The sequence below is a fragment of the Amblyomma maculatum genome, chromosome 1 (assembly GCF_055883805.1).
Source record: "Amblyomma maculatum isolate TAMU_Amacu chromosome 1, ASM5588380v1, whole genome shotgun sequence".
Taxonomy (NCBI): domain Eukaryota; kingdom Metazoa; phylum Arthropoda; class Arachnida; order Ixodida; family Ixodidae; genus Amblyomma; species Amblyomma maculatum.
Window position 1 is genome coordinate 26173320 of NC_139344.1, and position 17714 is coordinate 26191033.

The window sequence follows — 17714 nt, forward strand, 5'->3', positions numbered from 1 at the left end:
TTAAGTTTTTGTAGCACATTCCCTTTTAACAGTTACGCCTAGCTCAGTCTTTAGATTCATATGAAATAGAAAGAGATAGAATTTTCTTAGTAATGACTTCTTACCTTCAGTTCTGTTTTCGCAGGCATTACCACTTTTTTTGTTATCGTTTTGCCCTTAATTGACACGATGGGACCCCCGCATATCAGGCAGATGCGAAATGAACTGCTCTTCACGACGCTTGTTTGCAATAGTGCTTTTCTCCAACTTCCTACAGATCTTGAGGTGACAGCGCGGAACGTGGACAAGATTAGAGGACGACACAACGAGCGCTGACTTTCAACACTCGCAAGATGCGTAACCAACATGCCCAAGCTGCTATTCTAGCTTCCTACAGATGTAGATATTTCTTCTTTTTTCTGTCTGTACGTGACTTTGGTTTGAGATGTATCCCTACACTCGCAAGGATGTCCTCAGTTCTTAGCGAACTTATGCAGCCCTGAAACTCTGTTAGTTAATGGCTTTCATTTAATCTTGCGAGTATATTGCATACTGCCAGTTGTCAACTACCTCAAGCTTAGAGGTTTCTACAGTTTTATGGTACCATAATATTTCAGATGATATCAATTATACCAGTTTCATAACATTTTGGCACTCGCGTTCCCTTCTATTGTTATCACGTTTCTTTGTTTCTACCGAAAGCTTTCTGGAAACGCTGATATTAAAAGAAGCAAGTAATAAAAATAAAATACTTACCTTGCATGGAATGGCCGCACTGTGACTGCCGCGCGCGAATAGCAACAAGGGTTCTCGCTTAAAAACCAGCCTTTATTTACAACATAGTAATATATACACCCTGTTATAAAGTAGCTCTTAATAAGCGTCCGAGTACTTCACCATTAAATGTAGAAAACTTCTTAGAGACCAGCTCTTTAGCAATGGCTTAATGAAAATGAGTAGATTTTGTTTATGTACATTAAGCGTTTTGGTCTTGCAGACGTGTTACGCTAGTTGCTAACAATATATTTTTTTTTTTCCTACTAATCTCAGGAAGATTTTTGGGAAAGGACAAGGACCTGCGCTACACGCTTCAACGGTGAGAACGGAATAGAGGTACGACACACAGAAACACGGAAACACGCCTACACAAAAAGCAATACGCAATATCGTTTGTTACTCTTAACACTGATGAGACACATCGTTGCGCACGTTGTACCACGTTTCTACTTTCGCAGAAAATAATGACTGCAGGCAATAAGACATTCTTAAACTATTGTACATCAGCTCCTCACTAGCAACACACGTAAATTCCCTGTGTGAGTTTAGCCCAAAATTTAGCTTGGCCCGGTGAGCTGACACCTCAGGGTATGGCATAAATAACTATCGACAAGTCGACGAGCACACTGCATGGACGCGACAGGGACAAGACTAGACACACATACTTGCTGCCCGACGACGTCCCCATGCCCTTACTTCAGCCTAAGTTTGTCACCAGATTGCGTTCCCGCCTTTAAGGGGCAGGGTGTCCGGCCCGCCGTCGTGCAGCAAGCCACCTGTGATAGGCCCGGACAGGCCACCCAGCCCCAGCTGGGCGAGCGTGTTTGCGTTAAGCACGATGGGCGGCAGGATCTCGGGGCCAAGATTCTTGAACGAGTCCTGCTGTGACGGGAGCATCAACTTCTTGTTGCTCTTTGCTGCCGGAAGTGGAGAGTTGAATGACTTGATGTCCTTGAGAAACAGGATCTTTTCTGGTGACTGCGCGTTCATGTTGTTGTTTGGCGAATTGTGGCTGGACTGGCTCTTAGTGGTGGTCGACGGCGAATTGTGATGCCTCAACTCCTGTATCAGGTACGTGGGGCCCGCCGAAATTGTTCCTCCGCCGGCTATGGCGCTAGCTAGGTTCACGGGTAGCGTCGCTGCTAGCCCCGCCGCCATATTTCCACCCGCGCCCCCTGCTATACTGTGTATCTGGATAGGGGTCACCAAGGGATGAAGGGGGCCGGGCAGTGGAACAGGCGCCTGCAGAAGACCTGGCCCATGGATGGGGAACATCTGGATTGGCTGGATGGGCTGCATGTGTGGTCCGTACGGAAGGAACGGATGCATAGGCTGTAGGTAGGGAGGTGGATGAGGAAATAATGGACCTCTAGGGAACATAGGATTCACCGGATATACTGGAGGGACCATTGGCTGCGCATAACCATTGACCGGAACTTGTTGCTGCTGCTGGTTCTGATGTGTCTGTTTCTGGTTGGGAAGATTCTTGAAAAGAACCAAGGCTCTGCTGCCGAGACGAGGTGTGCCGGCTAGACAAAAGCTGAGTGTCGCGCTCAGCAGAGCTGCTTTGGCCTGCAATGGAAAAAGACGCACACCATATGGTGAGCTCTAGCAACTATTCCCGCCATTTTTGTTTTCTTACAGCAAGTAATTGCTTCGTTCGTTCTTGAGCCTTCTGACACGCTATTACCCGTCTACAAAAACAACATTGTTTCATAAGAAGCGATACATGTGTATATATATAATATATATATATATATATATACATGTCGTTCTAAATGGCCCATAAGTTTCAATTGAGGTGCACAAACCTATCTGGCGACAATGTAGTGTCCATAGGGTTCCGCTTCAACAAAAGCATGAAGTGAAAGCTGCCACGAAACAATTAATGGCATTCTGAATAATATGCCAAGAGACAGCTCATAATAAAAAAAAAGTGCATTCCCGGTAAAGTTACCTAATGCTTCCGATTCACATTTGTCTTAATACTGATTCCAGCACATGGGTGGAGTGGGTCGGTAACAGTTGCTTGAATGGGCCTACACTACTCCGCTTGGTCGTTAGTATGAAACACAAACACGAACTTTCTATGGCTGCATTAGAATCGCATCATTTATGAAAACAAAAATGGCACTGTGATTAACCACGGTTGTACCCAATGGTCGAGGGATAGAAAGTGAACATGCCGAAGAGCTGCAAGGCTAACCGAGACATCAATAAAGTATCGCTCGTGTACGACAAGCTTAAGATAAACGGTCAGCAGTTTTAGAGGTACGCTGCGAACGACAAAAATCCAGCCATATCAAAACACCCAAAGGTCGAGCGATGGAAATTGATGCCGCTGCTATGCTGGCTTGAAAACCACGGTAAAGGTCAAATATCGCACCGACTCTGAGATCGTCTTCTACCTCTAAAAACGCTATCGTTCAAAAAATATTCTGAATAAACTGAGGTGAAAAATTTCACCTTAAAGAACATTTCTTGCCACTGACTGTGTAGTGAGCACTGGTCCGGAGAAGGACAAATAACGCTATGCTGGGCATCGCCTGCTGGCAGCTTCTAAACGCGAGAACTTGCGCGAAACGTGCGCCGGCCACGTGGCGCATTTGCCTTATCCTGGGGAACATCTGAACCACGGTGAGGCGAACGCATGTCTAACTCGTCTACTTAAGCAGCTTTTATTCTGGTCCATGAAAAGAGCACCATAGCTAGCGCACAGGCTGTCTCAGAACTGCCCCGCTGCTCTCCCATAGCCTGCCTCAGATAGCGCAGTTCATTATTTAGTTTCAATGAATTGAGTGCACGGAAACTCAGAGCCCCAATTAAAACGCGTGCGCTGAACTTGCGAAGTTGACGACCAGCGTGCTTACATGCATACCCGTAAGTGAAGAACTTGACGCGCGGCATGTAACGAAATTAGTCTGCCAAACGTGACTTCATGCTGGCAGTTAGCTTCTATGGTATTGACGAAAATTCAAAGGATGCATGTGATGTTTCTGATTGCAGTTAAAGTGAAACGCGTGCTTGGAGGTCTGCAGAACGGAGACAGTTACCCTGTGAGTGGCAGGACATTTGAACACGAAAGCGATCGAAAAATGTGACATGGACCACAAGATGCACGGCATGGACTCTGGTCGAACATAATCATTCTCACACACACCAACGCATCTAAACGGACACAGCACAGCCCTGCCGACAAATACAAAATGAGCCCCTAGCTCGCGTTACAACTACTCAAACCCTGCATCAATACCTTGGGAACAGATTTCGGCCGCAATGCGAGCTAAAAGAGTTGTCCTCGTCTAGGTCATGACTGAGACAATTCTTCTTGCTCAAGCGAAATGAACATTAGCGAACGTTTATCTTCGTTTAGCGAGAAATACTAGTAGAGAGAGACCAATGAAGGCGGTCAGTCGAAACTGCCAGTCAATCCGCGTCGATCGAGAGACGATGGTCCTGACGCTGATATCGCGAAAGCTGCATGCAGCGGTAAAAAAAAGACGCCGGTCGAACGGTCACAGCACACGCCTTCGGTGGGGCGCGCCCGCTCGGCGCCATGAACCGCGACTCACCAGGGCGTGCATTTCTGAGCAGGAGCGATCGGTGGCAATCCCCTATTCAAGAATCCCACAAGTTCAAATGATGCGCAACAGGCCGGATCCGCGCTGCTTTTATACCTCGGCTCCTCTCTCCTCTCCGCGTCCAGACGGGACACCGCGTCCGACTTTGTTACACAATTTTTATTCCTTCTCTCCCACTAACCTCGACCTCCAGTGGCGACGCGGCAACGCACCTCGATCTGTTTCGATTCAAGTTCGTCGTACTTTGGCCAAGAAACTGCCGCGAGACGTGTAAAGAATCCTGCCCACATTGGGTGCTTCTCTCGCGCGGCCTCAGCGGCAGCAACGGGCCGCGCGCGCCCCCTCGCCCTCGATCTCGTTCATCGCGCTTTATTGTTTGTGCGGCGTTGGCTAGCCCCACTCTCCGCTTCATCGGGGCTGCACAATGCGCCAAGCGGGCCGCCGCCGCCGAGGACTCTAATCGCAGAACGCTCCAGATACCCTTCCACTTAGCGCGCATCGGGCCCGCCAGAGAATATGAAACCTGTGGGACGCACGCACGCACGCACACAATGCGCAGGAGAACAGAAAAATAAAAAAAATAAATGAAAGGCTAACGCGTGCGCAGCTGCTGGCAGCGTGGCTGCACGTACGGCCGTGTGTGGGGACTCTCAGTTTTCGGTAGATTCGAGGCCGAGATACGGACCCGTCTGCAGCACTCCCCTCAGCACCTTGCACGAGCGCACCAGGACATGCCTTACGGCGCATCACACGCACGCACACACCTGGTGAGCCGGTCTGCGCGCGCCCGTTTTTCGCCCTTCCCTCTCTCTACTCTCTTCATATTTTTGCTCGCCACCATCAGTAATTTCTCCTCCAGGGCGTAGGCCCCTACGAAAGCGAAGCAGATATATCATCCTTCTTGAATAAGGCGTGTTCTCGGATTGGCCCACTACTGTAGTTACACAAGCGCTCTGCCGGCCACCGTCCCTGTGCGCGTGCGCCGCCTCGTGCTGTCGCTCGCCATCAGTGAACGCGCGGCCAGCGCGCCTGCTAATTGCGGCACCGCCTCGCAACGACGCATTCCCTGCTCTCGTTGGGGCACAGAGCCCGTGGCGTGTCGCTCGCGGCTGCCAAACTGGGTCAATGGATGCCCCTGGACGGATCCTCGCGCGGCCAGTAATCGAATCCTTCGGACTCTTGGGCGGCGTCGCACTGTTTACATCTTGCCGCTGCCTGCATTCGTACTACAATCGCCTCTGTCCGATTGGATCTACGTCGTTATATTTCTCGCTGCGGCTGTTGTGGGATATCGCTTGTTGTTTCGTCCTCTGTGATGCAAAAGGTGTTGTTCTTCTTTAGAAAGCAAACAAAAGATGAAAAAAAAAAAAAGCAGTGACCCAAAGCAGCTGGCGCAGGAGGAAACCAGCGGCGCGGCAGGATGAAAAAAGAAGTCCCGAGGGTAGCCTCCCGCATGTCAGTTTTCTTTTCATCAATTCAGCGCCCCGCTGTGTCGCGCCGCCAGGTCAGCCCACCTTGACCTCAATTTGTCGCTTGTGGGTATGGGTTTTGTGAAATGCACAACTCGTTGAAGAGAACTGCTCGTTACGAGAGGCTGGCTGAATTAATTTGTTGTTCCTCGGTGAGGCAGGAACCAAAGCCCTGCCGCTTCCGAGTACCAATCGTCCCCCCGACGCACGCTTATGGGAAACGGGAAATGGACCACGCTCTGGCCGCCACCGCCGCGCGCAGGAGCGCCAGGCTGCCCCCGAGGCGGATGACATTTGCCTACCCGTCCAGTACTTCTCGGCCGTCCCCACATGAACTTGTGGTTGATAACGTTTGAAAATAGAACATGCGCTCTCCTCATTGTCCATTTTATATTTAGCGCTGTGTCTCTCAGGTCGTACGCTGCTTGGAAAGATAGCTCCGCGGACCTGAAGAACGGAGCTACCTCCACACGTGTCCGTGTGCGCTGGGTAAGTTGGGGCTGATCTCACCGAACGTGATGCCTAGCTCGGGTTCGTGCCCTATTTACCACTCGCTGGTAGGAAGCGAGCAGCACAGCGGTGGGAAAAACGAGGAGCACCTGCGTATCGACCCGTTGCCCCTATACGTTCGTATTTATCGCGAACGTGACACCATTCATGGTCCTCACAAAGGTGCGTTTTATACTCGCTGAATCCAGCCTACTTATACGCAGAGTTATGAGTGAAGATGCTGACCTACATATTATTGGATTCCGCCGATAAACCCGAATTCGACTACCCGTTTCGCCCACGTCCTATGGGCTCGCGCACACGCTCAATTTGTTTCTAGCAATGAAAACGGTGTCCTGATCGAAGCGAGTGCAATTACTGAAGCGCCAAATATGCGCGCCAGTAGCAGTGCTTTAGAACTCACGTTTATTCGCGCTGCGGCCGGGGCTGCAACAAATTTAGCTGCCAAGTCATTTGTCTTTATCAACAAGATATTGCTTTTTTCGCTCGTTTTCTTAACTAGGGATTCGGGCTATTATCTCACACCACTTTGTATTTCTTTTTTGTTTTGTCGAATACCTTGCTTTCCAGAATGCAATGAATTTTGGCTACTTTCTTGGCTCCCACCGACCTTGAATCGGTGCGAAAGACGAGGACTGGAAGCACCACGTACACATCTCCCAATTTCCAACACTCGCCTATATCCCGATCTGCGTTGTAAGGACATGTGAGGAATCATTAGAAAGTGATTAAAAGTGTGGCATTTCTGCACTCTTTAGCCAAGCGGCTGTTCTACTCCACCTAATGTGCGGCTCTCCTCTCCGCAAATGGCTTCAAACGGTTTATGTAACTTATTCGTTCCTGTCGCCCGTCCAGCATGTACCTTTTTTTTTATTAATATTTCAACAAAGCACAAAAGGAATGAAATATGCCAGGTGGTGAAATATACCGAAGTTGGATCCCAGCACTTGAATAACCAATTTTTCTTTTCGGTGATATTGCTTGGCTTTCCCGTCAAGCCCGTCACAACCTATCAAGATTTTCTCGGCACGGCGCTGAGACATCTTTCGCAAAACGAACCGTTTATAGGCCCAAAGACACGGCAGAGTTTCTTCAGCGTCGCGTTAGTAACGTTGTCACTCGGCGCCCGCAAGAGAGCTTGACCAAACGCATATCGGCATACGAACTGGCATCTGCAAGCAATCGTGCGGAGAGATCCTGTCTGTTCGCATAATCATCCCATGTCCGCAGCTAATCGCACGATGTGGCGGCGACGGGGACGTACTGAGGGGGAAGGGGGACAAAGGCGTGGCGAGGACAGGAGCGGGGCTCTCGTCTTCGCGCATATGAGCCGCACCCGTACAGTGTACAGCAGCGCGGATGAAACCAGAAATCACTGCGAATTCGTGACTTGTTATCGGTCCCCACCAAACTTCGCCTGCGAAGCATTTTCTTTGCGGACGGTAATACCTGGCATCGCCAAGTATGCTACCGAATCAATGCCGGCAGCCCTGCTCCCATGTAATGCGCACGTGCCCTGGACAACACAATGTAGTACGCATACAAGCACGAACGATAGCTGGAACTTAGGCGGGGCGAATTCCGATGTGTTGCACACCGGCGTCGCCAAATACCCTAAACAACCAGCAGTGTTCTACTGGTCGTAGACAAGGTTGGAAATCCGATTCAGGCACTATCCGAATGACAGGAACAAGGCGGAGGATAGCAGGGGAGCTCCGGCCGCCCTTCACGCAGCATATCCCAACCGCCAAGACAACGAGCAGGTAGTTATCACGGCTCGTAAGTCGTGCTTTCTCGCAAAGCCTCATTGCTCCGCATACTGGCAATCGCAACAGTTAAACGGCAAGATTATATAGAAACGGTATATATATATATGGATTGCCTGCACCCCTGTTCCCGTCGATTTTCCGAGAAATGAGACCGCGAATACGTTAGCTTGAGATCTCTCTAATCGGGCATCAGAGGAAGATGTGAACAACACAAGCACTCCTAGAAGTATTCACCTGCACAATCATTCTGGATCACTGCCGACAAGCGAGGCAGCAAGGATCACCATCATACCGGCACTTCGGTAGAGACGAAGCCATCCTGTGGCAACAGCTGCAAAGAACTGTTTTCTCTGCCTATTCGTCACACACATCTTCAACCCGACCTTGAACACTTATTACAAACTAATTGCCCTCTCTGTCTCCAAGCAACAACCGCGATGACTGATCAAGCCAGCCTGCAGGATCGCGGCAGCAATGGGCAGGTTTCGGTTTCGGCGCTTCGCAGCAATGCAATTTGCATGCCCACGTGGCTTCGTTTTTGACGTGCCTTACCATACAAGCTCTGAGCATCAGAGGAAGTCTGTGTTCTTCTAGGACGAACTTCATTCCTCGTCAAGTGCTTCCCTATTGAAAAATCTTGCCTGAAATTTATACAGCACTGTGTATACCTGTTTACATGCGGGATAAATCTGCGCGAAACCCGTTGGCGCTGTTTTTGTTTTGGTTTGTTTGCTTAAGTTGGGTTGTTGGGTGAGGAAAGCCCGGTATCGGTCTCTTCTCGGTGGACATCTTCACTTAATTTGTAGATCGGTTCATATGGAAGAAAATGTGCAGATATCACTCGCACTTCTCGGTAGACACCTGTGACGCGCCATAATAGAAGGGACGCCTTCTCAACTACAGGCCTTGATGCCGACACCTCCTGACAATTTTTATACGACGTTACCAACACTTCCGACAATAGCCGAGTTGAAACTGAGGTGCGGCGACTGCTTTTCGACACAGAGCTGCATACGCTCAAGCGTGAAACTGGGAGCATGCCTCTGACATGTGGGAGTTTCAGGGCACATTTATTGCAGACAAAATTACATTCTTTTATTTTTAGTGTTTAGCTCCTTTTAATTTATCTTAGATTCGTTTAAGCTGATCTGGGCTCCCTGTTTGTTTACTTTACGTTTTTTTATTGACATGAGAGGACAAATAAAATGGTAAAATGGATTCCAGACATGGAGATGGTATATATTGCTACCCAAATATCCAGCTGCTAGGTGGCAAGAGGACATCGTAATCAAACCTGTTACCTTTGGATCCCGACTCAGACTTGAGACCCCTAAGCAGCTCAGCGGCGCTCTTACTGCTTGGTTAAAGCGGGGTTCTATATATATATATATATGTGCCGTGTTTTTTTTTTTTGTTTGTTTGTTTTTTTTTTTTCATAATATGACAGCTGAAGACTGTAGGTTATGCATGTTTGAGGTGTGTGATATAACAGGCTTCCAAATTAAGAGACTATAGTGATATAGCAAGCAACCAAGTACATGAACGTGCACCTACTCGGAAAGGGGGAAAAGTAGACGGGAGCCATTAACGCGGTCGCATTATGCCCTTAAAAGCGATGGGCACAAAAAAATGGTGCAATATGTTGCGCAGTTGATATATACGCACCCACATCAACCATATGCTACTTGAAGTGAGGTCGTCGAAACATGGCGGTGGAACCGACAAGTGTGATGAATGCGTCTCCTTTATAACATAGGAGAGAGTGGCAGTGAAATTTTGGTTATGGGGAATATTGAAGCGAAAGCGCTATGGGGAGAGCCGCGCTTCGCGTGTCGGATAATTTGACCTTCAAGTTACCTTGACAGATAATGTCCCTTTCCTATCTTCGAAACTGGGTCATTTGATAGGTGGATACCACTTTTTTCTTGACCTGTATCCGACTGCAGTAATATTTGGGTTTGGATTTTTATCTGTCTAGGCACCCCAAGACAACAGTAAAGGTGCTGCTGCGCAGGAACTTCTCGCCTGAATCGAATGATGGAAACCTCCTCTGGAGCATCACTGCTAAGTACCATAGCTTCTTTTATTAATTTTTTTATGATGCACTGCATTTCCGTAGTTGTCGATGTGCTGGGGGCGTTCAAGGCTTTTGGTAGTGTAGCGTATGCTTTGTCCATAAATATAAATACGTTTGGTAAAGCGCCGCATTTGTTTACAGTGCACATTATGTTGTTTTGAAGGTGTAATGAAGTTAATCCTTGCGCAAGCCGTCCTTTTTTAGATCGAAAATAAATATTTTATGGCGACCACGGATTTCGTCGATGTCTGTCCGAAGCCGCTTACTATCTCTAGCCTCTCTCTCTCTGCGTGAACTTGAAATGAAGAAAGAGAAAGTGATGACAGGCGGCTTATCAGATCGAGGCACGCGCTTGTACAACACTGTCCAGTGACGGCCAGAGCGTCGGCAACTGTGACACGCGTCACACGGCCTGCTCACTCACTGGCTACATAGGTGGCCGCTCCGACTCCGCCTTAGCTAAAACACGTGAGGCGAGCGTAAGATTTTAAATTGCGAAGTGGTTTATAGAAAAAAAACATGAAATATCTGTCACACTTCTCCGCCGTCACCTGTATCTTGCCGTAAAGGAAAGGAGGAAGGTGGAAGTGAAAGCGGAAAGAGATAATGAGGTTCTGTAGTGGAGGGCTGCAGTCGAGCCCGACCACCGGCGGCTGCGTTTCGATCGAGGTGACACAGAGAGGCGTCCGTGTGCTTTGGGATATGTGAGCGCACGTTAAGATCCTCAGGTAGTCAAAATTACTCCTTAATCCTCCACCACGGCACCTATTTCTCTATTTCCGCTTTTACTCCTACCTGCCTCCCTTCCCTTGCGTTGTGTTTCAGGTGTCCACAGATAAATGTGAGAAATACTTCGCCTTTCCTTTTCTATAAACCAATTTCTAATCTTTGATTTTAAGCGCGCTCCCGCGTTTCAGCTGAGGAGGGCGGCCAAAGATGCACCCAACGGGAGAGCGGAGGCGTGTCACAGTTGCGGACGCCGCGGCACAGATTTCAACACTGTGTTCATCCATCTGCACTGAAAAGTAAAAGGAAATGAAAATAAACTGTGTTTGTTCAGCTGCCCTAAAAAGTAAAAATGAAAACTGAGTTTGTACAATAAATATATCGGCCTTCCTGCTGTCAAAATTGATAAACAATCTAATTTCTGTGGCTCTTATTTTCACGGAATTCTTCATGAATACGAACAAAACAAGATTTGCCCTCAAACGTAACATAATTTTGCCCAAAGCGCTTACTAATTACTGAAAGCAGACAGTTCTCATCGTTTTCATTTTGGAATTTACTACCACCTGCGTTAAAGCTTTGGAACCAGTACAGGCTTAATTCAGACCTGAATAGTTGTTTTTAATATCAAGGTATAACATGACGTGATTTTGACTGCGATATTGTCCTTCGTCTGTAGTGCGGTTTTATGCTCTTTTCTTTCCTCGAGGCATATTTGTGAAATTGTACGGATTATTTCATTTTACTTCTTCTAAAGCTACAGCGTTTGTTTTTAACTCTTGAGCGGCATCTTTTTTAAAAAACTCTTGTGCAACGCGTTTATGTCGTTTGTGTACGAGAGATCCCTATTCAGTCACTGATTACGGGCACCCCTCCTGGATACTTACATTATGCATTATGCATATGAAGAAAAACACGAAATCCTTCACCTCCTTTTTCACTGGTTAGTTTCGGGTGGGGTGGCAAATATTTTCTGCGGTTAAGTCCGTAATGCAGAAGGATATCAATATACTTCTCCGGTAAGTCCTAGATTCTCCGAAATCCCTTTGGCAGTCGTGCTTTGAGGCGTAGGCACCCTCGTTTTCTCCCAACTGGGTGTTTCCCCTATTTCATTCATATAGGCGTCTGGGAGGTGACCTGCTGTAGTACGTCGAAATATTTCTAGTGCTATGCTGGAGATTCTTTCATTTGGGAAATGTCTGCATGCAGGTTGTGAACCAGAGAGGATGATTGGCATGTTCTTTGCACGTTGAGGTGGCCAAAGCAATTGCAGTTTCGTCTGCAGCTTCAGTGTCACTTGTTGGCACAGTTGCAAACGTTCCCCTTTACTGCGGATTTCATGAAACTAATAGAGTAGGCTTTGTGTTATGTAGATAAGCAGAATTCTATGCATGCCTGAGTGCCGCATCTTCTGCGCACGAGCGCCACTTGTGTGTCCTTCCTAGTAACGGGTATAAAACGAGCGCTAGTAGCGCCGGGGCGTCACGACTGTTACTCGACACCGTCAAAGGTACAGACTGGTCTTGAGGGGTATCTTGCTTCATACGTGCACTTCATTAAGGGCCAGAAATCTTGCTTGACGCCGTTCTTGTCTATAGCATGCATAATCTACGGGATGGGGGCCAGAATGATCTATGAGCGGATTTCGTTCATTCATTTTGGATCTACGCCTTTTCTGTGCCCCGGGTTATTGATGATTACACATATGTCCCGTTTCTGTTAGCTTCAAGCATTCCAAATGGTTGATTTCATCAGCTTCGCAACTGAATGCCGAGGTGTAAGAGGAGTGGCGTAGAGGCATGTTCGGTGACCATACCGCGTGTCCTGGCTTTGTCTAGCCTCTCGTCCTACATTTGTCGTCATCGTATGGGGCACGCGTAGTCATAAGGTACAGCCAGCTCTCATGAAATGACACCCACGAAAACAGTCTGCCCTTCGTCTCCCTCTTTCGCCTTTTTTTTTCTCACTTCGCCAATCGTCTATGGCGACGACAACACATCGACCTCAAGGACAAATAATCTGTTGTCGCCATCAGATCGGGGTAGCTTATTTTCGCAGTCACTCCATCGCAACGCGATTCTGGTGGCTTTGCAGATGAGAATCTTGAGGTTTTCGACATTAGCTTTGCTTTGATTCAAATATATGTTGCCCCGTATGTTGAGAGCCTGGATGATGCGGTTGGTATCATCTTTAGTACTGTGGCTTCTGCTAGCAACACGGCTTGCCAGGTGCGCCACTTGAGTAACAGTAGCCTGAAGTTTCGAGAGTAGTGTGGGCAGGGGAAATGTTTTAGGATATTTAGGCCAAGAATGACGAGAGTGGACTTGAGGGATAAGCGTTCCCTCTAGAAAAATTCTGGATTAGGAGATTCACCTTATGAGGATATTCTTCTAGTTTGGGCTTCAAGAACTAGGAATGTAGATTTCTCTGGTGCGCAGATGATTACGCAAATTTAGGCTGTTTGTGTAGTCGATGACTTCCATGGAGGGTGCCTTGCTGCTGTACTAGGCATCCGCCTCGAATCCAAATTGCTCTATCATCGGCATATAAGGTGTGCCATATGCCGTTGATTTTATCGTAGACTCTTCGGAAGTTTCAGCATAGCGATATTAACCAAGAGGGACGACAAACTCAAACTTACGGGGTGCCTTTGTCGGTGAATAAAATATTTTTCGTAAAAGCAGGCCACCTCACTTCTTTCTCGACTTTATAGGTGGCGCCGTTGTGTTCGCTCTCGAGTGTCTTCAAGCGCCATGCCGCACACTTGCTCCGCCAAAGAAGAAGCGTTGCCACGGAACAGGACGGACGTCTTTCCCGTGGCACTCTACTCTGAAGCCACCCTTGCGTTTCAATCCCCTTCGCTTGTGAACGCAAGGTCAGTGCGTCCATGGCTCGTCGAGGACTACACGGAGCCACCTGGATCTTTCCGTCGTCGCTGCTGGCCCTTGTCGCGGCGCCACGATGCCATGGTGGTCCTTCAACAGGCTACATTTGCGGCGAATCTGCCGCGCTCGTCCGCTTCGCTGAAGCCATTGCGGCCATTGGGAGTTTCGACGCAGCCAACTGCCCCGGAGGCGAGATGGCCGACGGCTATCAGCTCGGCGCCCTTATGTCTACCGAGCGGACGATGGCCACCGCTGCTCCTGCACCACCGACCGCTCCTGCTCGCGGCAAAACCATCACACCGGGCGACGACAGTTTGCTTGACGGCGAGGCGCAAGTCAGGAGATCAACAGAACTTTCATTGCATCTGGAATATCCAAGCTGGCTAACCAGCCTAATAGCTGCAACTCCTTTGAGATAAAATGTAACAAATAAACGGGAGCGCAGTGCTAGCCCTTAGAAGAAGGAAGGTGTCTACTTTTACACGCAACATGCTTCGTCCGAGACTATGGTCTGCATTGATGACGTGATTTGGTTTTAATTCGCTACACATTGGTTCTTTTTTCGGGCTGCTTGTGTGACACTAGGTCTCTTGGTTTCGTTTGCTCGCAGGCGTCCTGTGTACAGGAACGGTAGCTGATCGCCCGCTTTCTCATGGCCATACCGCGTGCCCTGCTTGTGTCTTGCGTCTCGTGCTACCTTTGGCTTCATAGTATAAGAAGGCCGCACGGTGCAGTCAGATCCCGCGAAATGGCACTGAAGAAAACATTCTGAACTTAGTTGTCCTATTTGGCATAGTTTGTTCGCACTTCGCCTTTCGTCTTTTATGCCGACTACACATCGACTTCAAGAAGAAACAATCCGTTGTAGCCGTCACATCGGAGAATTTCTTTTTCGCAATCACTGCATTGCAACGCAATCTATAATTTTTCGAAACATGTGCGCTGGGCCGCTATGCAGCATGTTCCAGTTTCCGAGAAACATTGGTTCTCCCCGGCCAATAGCGATGTCATAAGGAATGAACTTATGGTACGAAGACATCAAATGCAACCCACGGCATGCTCCTAGCTTTATTGAAGTATGTAGAGTGACATCGTGGTCATGATTTGGCTTTTAGGATGCCTTGAACCTAGTTGAAGGTTGAACGTTTATCGAAGTGCGCTTCGAGTAACATTATTAAATATACACAAAAGGATGTCCCGAAGGTCGCCTGTCAGGGGGACCTCCCGACAAAAAATACATAATATACGTAGTATAATCTTACTGCAAATTGACGACGCGAGAATCGAAAGTAATACAGCCTTACATATTGATTACATTTTTGCACCATTTCGAAAGAATAAACTCTTAGAGTGTAACTGTGGAGTCGACACTATCATCTATTTCATTTGGATAAAATAAAAGGGCATCGAAAACTAAGTTAATCGAAAGAACACCAACAAAACGGTACCAAGCTAAGCAGAAAAGAAGAAAAAGAGTAAAATATACGCACATCTTGATACAGTTATGCATATATACAAGTGCAAGCAGAAAAGAAAGAAAGCAAGAAATTTTAACCCTCAATAGATATGACATCTTCATGCAGAATACAGTAGAATGGTTAATTAAAAAGAAGTGACATCAAATAATGGCCGGATCTATGAGATCATTCATAAGAAAGCTAAGGTCGTGAGTCTTTATCTAATGGATGTGGTATGCATAAATTATTAGCAACAGTACCACCGGCTGCTTGTATGTTGCTGGTGTAGTCCGGAGCTAACGCCATTCCTCACCGCTGGCTGCCGTGCGTTTCGGTCACTTTGCGCATCGCGCCAGAAGCATGCACCGCAGTGTTACGATTCTTGCCTGGTTCAACTGATCAGTAGAATAATGATTATGGCGAAGCCATAACCAGTTCGTGAGTACCTCCTCGTGGATATTACCTAGTCCATCTGCTTTTCAAGTTTCCAAGACCCAGTTTTAAAGGTCTGTACAACAGGATGCTTCAAAACTTGAGATGAGATAGCGTCAATTTGGATTTGTAGCCCAGCATAGTCGAAATGACACAGCCCCCTTGATTGTTTTCGCAACTGGGTGCATGCGCATGCTGTTCTTCGTCTCTGCAAAGAACCGACTCACTTGTTTGAGTTCATGACTACGCTGAAACAATCCTGATGCTTGGCAGTTGTTTCTTTTCGTTGATATTCAGACTAAGTCTTCTACACGACCACACATGCCTTGTCAGACGCATTGCATTGAGAAATTCACGCTCAAAGTTACAATACCAGCATAGTGCCAGCTTATCAGAGCGTTAGCTCGACTGCTATATTCCTGAAGGTGAAATGACACCCTTGATTTGACCGTACGACAGAACGCAGTCCCTAGTCACGTACGCCACCGCCATAACAAGGGTGCCTCCTCGGGCTCGTTGGCATGTGAGCGAAATATCAATGACCAGCCTAATACGGTTATGGCGAACACAATGATGACTCCTAAGTGTAGACCGGGCCAATTCTAATAAATGATCACGGCCAATTTGGACCAATATAATTATCCAGCCTGATTCCACTATGGTGAACACGATGGCGACCTCCAAATTTGGCCCGGACGACACCCAAATTTGACCTCGGTAGATATTAAATAAAATTGTACTGCTTGGTGTTTAAAAATCGCCTTCAATCACGCACGGATTCAACCCACGCGTATTCCTGCATTGCTAGGTAACTCTATTTATTTATTTATTTATTTATTTATTTATTTATTTATTTATTTATTTATTTATTTATTTATTTATTTACAATACCTTACAGGCCTCCAGGGAGGCATTGTGCGAGGGGGGTACAAGAAGAAGTATGGATACATATAATAGTGCCTAAAAAAAAGCAGCAAAATCAGCAGGAATGAACAGTGTTAAATACGAAAATATATTAAGCAATCATTGCAAATATAACAACCACGCAAAAGAAAAAGCCCAACATGAACAAAATAATTAAACAAGAAAGGATACATATAAAGTAACCTGGCAGAAAAACAGATGCATATCTTTCAGATGGGAAAATAAAAAATAGTAACAACGTAGCAACCACATGTGATAAGACAGAGAAATAAAGTGAAAACAAAGTTATGGCTCCCTGATACAGATGAGAACGTCCTAAGTACAGTTGTCGATGAAATGTTTGACTAGATGATCTTGGAAAATTTCACGATTGCGCTGAGAGGCGATGTGGTTTGGAAGGTCATTCCACAGGCGTATAACACGTGGCATGGCCGAAAAGTTAGTCATGAGTACTGTCATAAATGCGTGTAAAACTGTAGTTAGAGTGGGATCTGGTTGACGAATAAGAGGGTCGTTGCAGGTGCGATAACGGTGAATGAGTAGCATGGATTAATCTGTGAAATAGAGATAGAAGGGCAATATCTCGACGCAGTCTTAACGGAGGGAGCGAAAGTTCCAGCTTTATTTGTGTTACGCTTGAATGATAACTATAATTCCGTGTAATGAAACGACTGGCCCTGTTTTGAATTGATTCTATTATATCGACTAAGTATTTTTGATGGGGAGACCAAATGACAGAGGCGTATTCTAGTTGAGATCTAACAAATGTAAAATAGGCTTGTTTACGCACATTGGAAGGAGCGCTATGTAAGTTACGGCGCAGGAAGCCTAAAGACTGGGAAGCTTTAGCTGAAATGGTAATTATGTGATTCACCCACGAGAGATTCGGTGTTAGGTGAACACCTAAGTATTTATATTCATTTTTCCGCGCCAATATGTTGTTACTAATGGTATAAGGAAAGTGAGAAGTTGCTGGCTTTCGAGTAAAAGAGATTATGTTACACTTGGAGACATTCAAGGTCATTAGCCATGTGTTACACCAATTGTTAATGATATCCAAGTCGCATTGAAGTGCGCTATGGTCACCAGTACTTTCTATTACGCTATATATTATGCAGTAATCAGCAA

At 47.0% G+C, this 17714-nt stretch overlaps 1 protein-coding gene across 1 annotated transcript; it reads right to left on the bottom strand.

Annotated features, from left to right (window-relative positions):
- Positions 1 to 794: 794 nt before the first annotated feature.
- Positions 795 to 4390, bottom strand: LOC146201975 (uncharacterized). Its single transcript, XM_084583816.1, has 2 exons — positions 4329 to 4390; positions 795 to 2328 (listed from the first exon to the last, which is right to left on the bottom strand). Exons 1-2 carry the CDS (start codon positions 4338 to 4340, stop codon positions 1468 to 1470), a joined length of 873 nt encoding a protein of 290 aa, XP_084439942.1. The 5' UTR covers positions 4341 to 4390; the 3' UTR covers positions 795 to 1467.
- Positions 4391 to 17714: the final 13324 nt, after the last annotated feature.